This window comes from Aphanomyces astaci, assembly GCF_000520075.1.
Source record: "Aphanomyces astaci strain APO3 unplaced genomic scaffold supercont1.4, whole genome shotgun sequence".
Lineage (NCBI taxonomy): Eukaryota > Oomycota > Saprolegniomycetes > Saprolegniales > Verrucalvaceae > Aphanomyces > Aphanomyces astaci.
This window is the reverse complement of record NW_009798267.1, coordinates 1,862,760-1,873,419: the sequence shown is the minus strand read 5'-3', so window position 1 is coordinate 1,873,419 and position 10,660 is coordinate 1,862,760. Positions and strand designations below refer to the sequence as shown.

Sequence of the window (10,660 nt, the reverse complement as noted above, 5' to 3'; positions counted from 1 at the left end):
GAGGCAATTCGAACGGAAGTGCTTTGTCTTCCGGGCAAGGGGAAAAAACGAGTTGGTCGAAAAACGATTGACGTTGGAGGACGCATCCTTACCTTGTCGTTGCTCAGCGAAATCGACGCCACTGTGGAAGAGCGCAAGGCGGCCACCAAACGAAAGCTCGCCTTACAGGGGAAGCGGGGCAAGATGCGGAAAAAAAGCCAAAAGGGCAAGCACCCATCGGGCATCGGTCTTGTGTCGACAAACTTGGTGGACGGCGCAGACAGCGATAGCAGCGGGAACGATGAGCAGCCCGGAGACGGCGTAGTGGAGCCTTTCTTGCTTGTGGATTCGGTCGTAGTCTAGCTATTGAATGTGAACGATATATTTGTTGATGTATTGTACCTCAATGTATCCTCCGAAAGCACCACTTTGGATTCCCAACTCAAATGAAATGATGGAATATGGAACACTTGTGAATGCATAACCTATGGAAACTGATTTTCTTCCTGCTAAAATTTGATAACCTAACCACAACATTTATATGCAAATAGCTATACGATATTCAAGATAAAAATGTGCGTCTTAAATTGATTGTCAAATTTGGATTAAACTTGCTTGGTTTTTGTTGATTTAGTCATTGGAAATGAACCGATACCCAATATAATTGGTATGAGGTTATTCCCCATTAATCCAGCTACAAACTCCAAGTTTCAGAGGTAAAAAATGTTGAACGAGCGTGGAGCTTTGAAAGTTCTTCCCAGCCGCCTTCCTCTGATGCGTCTTAAATGATTGTTTACGTTAATGGAATTTTGAATTGTCGGCAGTATAATGGAACAGAGGAAGTATTTCGTATTTTATGAAAATGAGTGCCAGGCGTGGATGGTCTCAAAACTCGCATTTGTGTTATCCGGATAATCTGGGTAATAATCAATCAAACGTTCGGAATATCTTGAAACATGGACAGAAATATTCCGCGACCAGTACTGTAGGCCTCGGCAAGGTAAGGTAAAAGTTAAACGGGGTAAAAAATAATTTACGTTTACTTTACCCTTACCTTACCTCGAAAGTCCTGGTTACGAGTACTATTAATAGTACCATTTATCTTACAGTGCACACTTACACTGTACTAGTACCTTACTGGTACCCCCTTAAGTAATTTGCAGTTACCTTTTACCACTCATTGATTAACTTTACGATCCACTTGACTGTATACTGAGTATTGTCAAGTCGGTTCGTAATTGGAGTCGCCAGTAGAATCGAATAGACTAGGCAAATACCGGTACTCGATTTGAGAATGAACTAGCCATTCAAAATCCATTCTAAGCCCCCCCCCTTACAAGATTTTGAATGGTTCAACCAATCAATACGTTTTCTAAACCCCCTCCCTTGCAGATTGAACGCACTGTCAGTCCAATTCTCAATATTCGATTCGCAAAGCAAGGTTCACCGTCGCCACAAACTCATCGGTACAACACGCGGTCGTCATAAACAATCACCGCCCAACAACAATCCCGCCCCACGATCAACTAGCAGCCGTCCACTCTGTTGGTCATGTCTTCTCATTTCGTTATATCCAGGCGGAGGTGGTACTCACAGCCTGTCCAAAGACACGAGAAATGGTAGTGCGCTTGATGCCGAGGAAGCAGTAGCGCATGCATGACGGTGCTTCTGGACGAATTTTGATGCTGGACGTGCTGCAGGATCATGCCATCGATTGAAATTTGGGAAAATACTGTGAGAAAGTCGGAGTGTATTGAACAATACACCATGTTTGTACTTCGAAGTATACTATAATGAATGCAAGATATATTGCCAAAATCATTCAAATACGGTTTCACTTTTGGACTGACAGTGAACAATCCAAATTTGCGTGAGAAGGACAATATAGTATCATTTCTTGTAAAAGATCTTGATTTATGTACTGTATTGTGGGTTCTACTCGAAATTTCCATGCGTGATTCGCTCAATCAATCGATGAGTTACCGAAACCTTTGTGATGGCATCATGTATAGATACAGAGAGGTTATATACGAACGCAATCCGAGCGAAGCAACCGTCGATGTAACTACAACCGATGCGTTCAAGGACATCACACTCCCATAGAGAGCAATCGCATGCGCGCCTCCCCATTACCCCAAGCACAAACATGAAGCAGTTGTGCTACCTCGTGTCTCATCTCTGTTCATAGACTTCAACCTACTTCTTGCCCATTTTACGTGTGAACCTTGTTCTAGACGTTAGCAAGATACTTGCATGAGAACCCGAGGCTGTATTACCTGTAGACATGGCGGAGTAAAAACGGTTGGCATAGTACGCATGTGCCGTGTTGCCACCACCCCCGATCGTATGCTGTGAGACCTATCACATTCCCGAATAGCCATTGGGATATACTGTATGATTGGCTAAAATTCGATACATATGACGAATCAAAACTTGGCATCGATTTGATGGCGTCGCAAAAGTGAAATTTTTAGCGGAATCACGATATGCTAAGCAAGTTTAACGTACAGTAAATCAGTAAATCTATACCCTATGGTGCACGTCATCTATAAACTACCAACTTTTCACAATATTTTCTGACTTCTCTTATATATTTATTATTCATTTCAGCAAATTGAGACGTAAAATCGACAGATCTCAATGCGGTGAAGAAATTCTACGTCTAAGATTCAAATTTGGTGATGAATTGATCCAGAAATAGATATTTAACCTAGCGGTATTTTGCATGGGCGCTTGGATATTTGGCCATAGGGGTGGCCACTGATATGTACAGTATCTTGATTTTTGTATATATAACTCTTATCCGTATATGATATCCGGATTCATTTGGGACCTTTAACCTCGCACTGGAGTGTGATAAAACGCATGAAATCGGTATTTAACGTATTTGATTTTGGGTTTAACTACATTAATTGTACGTTAAATAATAAAACCTCCACTCTTCGACTTGGCCAGTTGGGAGTGACGTGCATCATATATCCATTTATCCATTTCAACATTTGATTAATACTACTAGGAAGGTGGAGTTTTCGATATGCAAAGAGTCATCTCATGTTAACCCGCTCAAATATTGTATTCCATGCATACAGCGATGCAAGGCGTTGTCGATGGTTCTGATCGGGGGACCGCCCGGTAGCACGCGCATAGTTTACGAAGTACAAACGCAGACATCGATTTCGACACACACGTACTGCACTTTCATACAGATAGTATAGCTAATGTCCGGTATAGGGTGAAGGGTAATTACGCAGTAACGTAAAGTGTCAATTAATGGCGTAATGACGTATAAAACTAAGCCAATCACTGATCCCTCAATTGGAAAAGCGCTAATCACAGAAAAAATCTCCGAAGGTTAAAATAATACGTCAACAATTGGCACACTACTTTATAGAGGTATAGCATACATGAAGGGCTGTTACAGCTCAATTGTACGAAATACATTGCACTTTGATAATTGGTGGATTGCCCTGAATATTGTCTACAATTTAGGTCACTTCAGGATTCAAAAGCATGCCTCAATCAGGAATTATGGCCATTCTCCGAAAAACAAAAAAGGTTGTACTACACAATTTTGCGTTAATTCCAGCTTATTTTCAATATATTTCCACCAACCTCCGATATATTTCACCGAATCGCCAATATAATTCACCCAACCTCCATTATATTTCACGCCGATGGAAAATATCGGCGATATATTTCACCCAACCTCTGTTATAATTCACCCAACCTACGGTTAATTCCAACTTTCGAAAATATAATTCACCTAACAGTTGTTATAATTCGAGCTGGTATTCTAGAAAGATCGAAGCGCGCGAAGAGTTTCGCGTGCTTTCACCATTTTTGAATCTGCGCTCTATGGAAGAGGCCATCCCTGCACCACAAACTCCGGTACGTCTCTCTGTTGACCGCTAACATGAAGTTTCAAGACGCTGCGTTCTTAAAACTAGGGCCGTACTCCCCGATGCTGAACCCGATCGAGAATATGTGGCTGGCGTTGACAGTGAAGAGCCGCATTAAGACATCTTTGCGCGAACGAGTCACGGCCTTTATGGGGCCACCGCCAGACGGACAGACTTAAAAGATTTAACTCAACAATGAAATAGGAATTGAGCCGAATCGTTTGCATGTGTACACGGCCCGCCTTGAGCCTTTATGTCCGTGCTGAGAACACGGAAGACATGGACGTTAGTGTTTGAGCCGTAGATGTCGTAGATATGTTGCGTGGGTTGGTTTTAATTTACTTCCATGAAATATACCGGTGGTCAGGTGAAATATATTTTCGAAAGGTGAAATTAAGTGTTGGTTGGGCGAATTATATCGGAGGTTAGGTGAAATATAATGGCCAAATTTCAATTTGGCGTGAAATATAATGGAGGTTGGGTGAATTATATTGGCGATTCGGTGAAATTTATCAGAGGTTAGTGGAAATATTTTGAAAAAGAGCTGAAATTAAACGCAAAATGGTGTAGTATTGCAACAATTGGCATTTACCTTACCGTTACCCTCTTCACCTTACCTGTTGACACAAACGCTTACCTTACCCGTTACCTTTACCCATTACCAGAGGGTAAAAGGTAATTTACCTTAAGGTGATTCATGTAATTTCCGCCCGCCATGCAATTTACAGTTAATTTACATTTACATACTAGTACCGGTAGTTAATTTACATTTACATAGGAAAATTACAGAATTGAGAATTTCGTTGAGCAAAATGGACAAGCGATGCAACGCTGGGTCCTGCATAAACTAATATAGCTCCTCAAGACTACTGTACTAGTAGTATGTTTTGCAGCCTTATCGCATACACAGGCGACGAGCTACGAGACTTCAGAAGTTGGACAAGGTGGGTGGAAATTACATGAAACACCTTACCTTGCCGAGGCCTAGCGACCAGCCTCTACCGTTATTGGAGATTCGGTAAGCATTTCCGGACAGAACCCGACACCAACCTCTCCCATTGGTCAATCCAATTTTTTTATCGCTGATTGGCTATAACTTCATTTTGTATTATCGCTGATTGGCTAATGTTACAATATGATTTTGGATTTCTACCAGAAAAGGCGAAGTGGATATAATAGCCAATCAGATATTAATATCTCGGTGCGGTTTGTGCTCGGTTGAACGAATTACGGAAAATTGGGAAATGTGAAGAAATCGACAATAATACCATGCGGATTTTTATGTTATTTGGACGAAGTGGGTTCTGCATTTGCTAGCCGGAGGAGCTCGGGAGGCTTGGTCCACGTCGTCACCCCAGTAGCGGCATTGTGGAAATATTTGAACCCCGTCGCAGCGTCCACGTATTCATCCCAGCAGGTAGTCGTCGTAGTGGTGTCGGAGCTACCTACTTCATCCTCGGGATGTCCAGACACGTCCAAGTGATCAATCGTGGGCTGGGGCTCGTGTTTCGCCGTTGTTGAAAGCGCTAGTTTCGAGGCTCGAACATCGTGCAGCTGCGACTCCATCGCATGTTCCAGGTCACACAGTTTGCCCCACAAATCGTGGGCTAATTTCTCTAGCCACCAATATATATCAATATAAAAACGCTTGATATCATTGAACATGTCGGTAAAAATACCATCGCCATGCGATGATGTCGCGGCCTTGGCATGGGCGTCTCCGTTCAGCAACGACGTAAACCCAAACAGCAACGTGCGTTTCTGCAATCGCTCCTAATAACGCATGCGAAAACATGTCGAACAACTTGCTCGAGAATAAAAGGGATGGATCATCATATCGCACCGAGGCCAGCGCCTGTCGCAATGCTTGAACCTCTGTCCGCAGCGCCGCCACGATGGCCCCGTCGTCTGGTTGTTTCGGGTCTCGTTGGTTCGTAACCAGCTTTGGGTCCGCACAGGGTTCTTCATGGATGTGTAGTGAAAACAATTACTTGAAGTAATATGTATTATTATACAACCGACATATATTGTCGATTTGATACAAATTTGGGGACGGGGTGCAATCGAATCGCGCCGACCAAATCGATCCACAATCGATCTGATTGGTTGAATTTCATTGAGAAGGTTTTGATTGGCTAATAATTTGAACTCATCTGAAGTAGCCAATCAAATCGATTTAAATTCCAACGAGAAACCACGCCACAACACGAAATTTCACTTGAAAGCACAATATATGGTATAACAATTCTCGTACCGCAAGTGACTTTCATAGCCCGGGAGGCAAACTGCAATGTCGAGAGCGTTTCTTGGGCGCTGCTTTTGCACGGATTCAACGTCACGATAAACGCACACAGCCCGCCGCCGCCTCAAAATATCATGTTGGTACTCCATGATAAATAAACAAAGCAACATATTGGACCATAATAATAATATGTACTAGTATGCACTTCATACCTAAACTGGCCTGTAGTAACCTCGTGAGTTTGCTGTTGCGGTACGGAATGTGCACTGAGGAGTTTGGTATGGCTGTGGGTGACCACTGGTGGTGGGGAATTCGATCCCGCCGAATCAAGGCCGAGATGCATTGCGCCAATGTGGACAAGCTCTGATTGATAAACTTGAGCTCCTAAGGGGTTGTGTAAATACTATTTTGCTTTCATGATCATTGCTGCGTTTGCACACGTATGTAGTACCTTCATGTCTTGGCTAGTGTGGTGGCGAGGTGTGGAGATATGCTTTTTGCACTTTTCTGACCCGGCCAAGTCGACGAGGTTCATGGTGGCTGTGGTCCCGTCTGTCGTGTCCACGTGGAGCTGCAGGATGGTGTGACTTCGACTGCTGCGTTCGTTCATGTTGGTCGCACGACTCGCGCGGGTCTGCGCCCCAGTCCACAGAATGTCCGTTAACGTTTGTAAAGAATGTAGGGGGAGCACGCGCAAGTCGGGTAGAAACACGCCATGCACCGCGTCTTCCCGTAAATCCAAAGGGACCTTATCGCCCGATTCGTTTGCATCGCCTTGGGTCAAGTCGTACACTTTTTCATTGTACAATTCCAAGTACGAACACGTGACGGGGCCGCGCCTCGACGCCAGCAGGGCGTCTGCCACCAAATACATGAGCCCCCTACTCCGTCCGTACAATAATAGTTCAAATCAAAGGCAAACTCGTTGGATATAAAATACATATATATACCGCTGCGTGGGCTCGTCGTCGGCCAGCCAGTATGCGTCGTTGGTATTGGCCTTGTCGACGCCAGCGCAGAGTCCCCAGAGGTCCCGCCCCAGCATTGTAAACGTCTTCCCGGTGCCCGTTTGACCATACGCGAGTACCGTGGCGTGGGTGCCCTCTAAAACCGACAGGACCAGCGGGGCCAAGAACGCGTCGAACACGGCTTGGTTCGAATCGTGGGGGGTGAATACATGGTCGAACTTGTAGGATACGGGGCGCCTGGCGCGGGGCGTGGTCAGTAGCTGCACGCGGTGGCTCGACGTCGCCAGCACGGCTTCGGCTTCGTGCGACTCGGACGTGAGACGGGGACGCAACCGGACGGCCACCTGCATGCGCGTGGGCAGCATCATTCATTCTGCTGGCGGCAGTTACAACAAAGGCGTTTCACTCACACCCACGCTTGCCAATAGTAGTATTGGGTGATGGCGTTTTTATCGAACCAGCACTTGTACGGGGTTGAGACGAGGTACGAAGGAACATGGACAGTTGCGGATTTACAGTACTGTATCTACTCGACCTTGGTAAGGGACTCAACTTTCTTTGCTCTTGGTCGAATTCAGGGTTAATCAGCTGAATCACCTGCAGAACCAGACTCAGTTGCACTTGTTTGAGTTGGACGTCAGTGGAACTTGTCTGATACCACGTAGGTGCACGGTTTTGAAGATAACACAAGGATACATCAACCGACTTGAAGGGCACATAATTGACTGAGTCGATAGATAACGGTACATCATGGGGGATGGGGTCGTGGTGCTCACTAGGAGTAGAGGGAGCGACGACATACTAAGAGGCTGGCCTACAGCACTTCGATGAGAATGCAGCCAGCCTTGGATCTAGACCTGAGCCAGTACTCTATCGATGTCGTCATTGCCACGTTTTTGTCTGAGATTAAACACACCAATACTCTTTTGTACCAAGTTCAAGTAGAAAAAACCCACGACGTTTAATTCAATCGCTTATTAAACGCGCGTCAACCAAGCCTGTAAACGTACGAGTGACGAAAGTGCATCCACTTACGAAGTAGCGCACACCACTGTCGTCATCGGTTTTGCAGTTATCACCATGCACAGGCAGTCGCGACCGTTTCAAATGTAAGCAGAACCAGTGGAATGTTCCCGTCGAACCACCAACCCCAGAACCATCAACCTTAGGACAATCGTCGGCCAAAAATCGTTCAATCGATCCTCCTCCGTTTTGGTGAAACTTTTGAGGTTTTGATCGTCATCTTTATGTTCAAAATCCTAGCCCTGACGGATTGACAATACCGTAGGTGCGCAATTCAATCCTGAATACAATGTACTCCGAGTACTACAGTAATATGTAACGTGTGCCCAAAGTGTTGTTTTTATCGCAAGTTTGAGCATGCACTGGACGATTGAGAATAAATCTTCGATTATAATATAGCCAATCATCGCACATCTTCGATACTTCAACAACTGGAATCGTTACATCTGTGACAGTCGCTTGTTGATTGGATGTTTATAGAACGAGAAGAACCCACAATACAGTACCGCAAGATTTTTGGGGATGTCTCTGCACAAAAGTGAGAATACAGTACAGTACACGTCAGGTGACCTGTTTCTAGTGTTCTTGGTACTGACTGGTACATTCTAACCTCATTTCGTTGCTTTGGCTCAACCCGCTCGTACTCTTACGAGCATTCGTCGGATAGAATTGAGCACATCATTTCAAAACTACCAATGTGATCAATACGAAGTACAAGCAAAGTTCTAACGCAATTACATCGCTTGACATCGCATGAGGGAAAAGGTTGATGCACCTCATACTGTACCAGTAATGATAACTGACTTTGAACACATGCTTTCACGGCTAAAAAGTGCGGATGCACCATGCACTTGTCACGATTTTGATGGCCAGCCTCATATTATAATGACCAAGAAATGTACTATTAATCGTATTATTGGTGTCATAATTTTATTATAGTTTCAGGTGAGATTTGTCATCCTACATTGAAATTTACTGTTAATACCAATATTGGAACAGTGAACAACAGTAGGGAAAGGGGTATTTCACGAATCGACTGGCGTGTCAAGTGATTAAACTCAGGTGGCTAACGTATACTTCGAAGTAGTGCACAATGAGTACTGTACGGGGGAAGTTCCGTGACGGTAGGCAAATATGTAAAATCACTAGCTCCCGCATAGAAACCTTGGAATTCTGATTTCAAGGCGCGAACCATACAGTATCGATGCCACGGAACCTTCCTTCTCGTACTTTGGTTTGAGAAGCGTCCCTGATCTGACCAAGTAGATAGACGAGCCATGCCGCTCAAGATGTATGCATGCATCCTCTGGCAATCCAGAATCAACTTACTGACGTGGGACGTTGGCAAGTTTGTCTGGTTATCTTGACATGTCCCCTACTTTTGGACTCTGGCCGTTTGTTGGCATTCATTTTTTCGGATATAAAGCCGAAATTCGATGCAATCAGGTCGAATTCATGTCGCCGAGCCGAAATTAAAACCGGCGCTTGGTCGTTGTCGCGAGGTTGTAGCATCCGATTGATGCGTTGGACAGCCAAGGTCGTTCGTTGTCCGGCTCAAGCGGTCACTTTCCAACTTGCTCGCAACCGAATGCAACATCATCCTTCATCACCCATGGCGTGGCAGCAGCAGGAGCAACCGCCGTCGTGTGTTCGAGGCCTTTGTCGGTACAAAACGGGCAAGTGCACCAACGAGCGCGCGATCAAGACCAACGGCCACCCACACAACTTGTGCAACGTGCATCGCATCAAGCAAAATCTAAACCAGCGCAAAATGGATTCCAAGGTGCGCCGCAAGAAAAGCCGCAACATGGCCACCACGTCGTCGTCGTCGTCATCGCCACGTCGACCCCTGCCCGACCCCTTCACCCCTCAAAGCCGCTACGCAATTGAACAATCGCCTCTGGGCAATGCAATGTCGTCGACGTTGATGCGTCAACCGCTGGTGCAGTACACGCAGCCGCGTCACCACCACGTTCACGATCAAAAAACGCCTCCTGGTAGCTTCTTGCATCACCACTCGACGTCCCCCGCCCCTTCCACGTGGCACACCGACCATGCCAACGACGACAATATGATCACAGTGCCCACGCCCCTCTACCTCAAAGGCCAAGAAAGGGAAGCCTTCCGGTCTCGAGTTCTTCAGAAACTACTTCACATCTTATCGGAAGAAGCACAGCCCACGCAGAAGTGCCCGCCGCAAGGTGGTTACCACCACTCGTTCTCGTCGTACTCACAAGACCACCTCTCTCCAACGTACCAGCAGCATCCGCACCATGAGCTACCGTATCGCCGTGACTTGGTGGAACACCAACACTACCACGACCAGCCACAAGCAAGAAGCCCGTCGCCTCCGTATTTCCAGCGAGACCACAACCCTTGGATGCAGCAAACGGGTGGCCTAAAAGTCCATACCAGTCCCTTTGGAGGTCGATACACGAGTATGCTTCCTCCCCTGTCGACACTGCACGCTACCCCTGGGGACTTCTAGATCGTATACATATTGCATTGACGTTCTCATGAACAAATAATAATAAAAAATCTATTTCAAA

The 10,660-nt window shown here is 45.6% G+C and overlaps 3 protein-coding genes across 3 annotated transcripts; 2 read left to right on the top strand and 1 right to left on the bottom strand.

Moving 5' to 3' along the window:
* Window positions 1-183: 183 nt before the first annotated feature.
* Window positions 184-342, top strand: H257_02792 (hypothetical protein; the record flags this gene model as incomplete). Its single annotated transcript, XM_009826591.1, has 1 exon — window positions 184-342. One exon carries the CDS (start codon window positions 184-186, stop codon window positions 340-342), a length of 159 nt encoding a protein of 52 aa, XP_009824893.1.
* Window positions 343-5,133: 4,791 nt separating this feature from the next.
* H257_02791 (hypothetical protein) lies at window positions 5,134-7,469 on the bottom strand. The gene is made up of 7 exons (XM_009826590.1): window positions 7,071-7,469; window positions 6,572-7,001; window positions 6,333-6,504; window positions 6,133-6,243; window positions 5,722-5,840; window positions 5,558-5,651; window positions 5,134-5,494 (listed from the first exon to the last, which is right to left on the bottom strand). The coding sequence occupies exons 1-7, from the start codon at window positions 7,454-7,456 to the stop codon at window positions 5,163-5,165; spliced, it is 1,644 nt and encodes a 547-aa protein (XP_009824892.1). The 5' UTR covers window positions 7,457-7,469; the 3' UTR covers window positions 5,134-5,162.
* Window positions 7,470-9,723: 2,254 nt separating this feature from the next.
* H257_02790 (hypothetical protein) lies at window positions 9,724-10,660 on the top strand (the record flags this gene model as incomplete). The annotated part of the gene is made up of 1 exon (XM_009826589.1): window positions 9,724-10,660. The coding sequence occupies one exon, from the start codon at window positions 9,724-9,726 to the stop codon at window positions 10,597-10,599; it is 876 nt and encodes a 291-aa protein (XP_009824891.1). The 3' UTR covers window positions 10,600-10,660.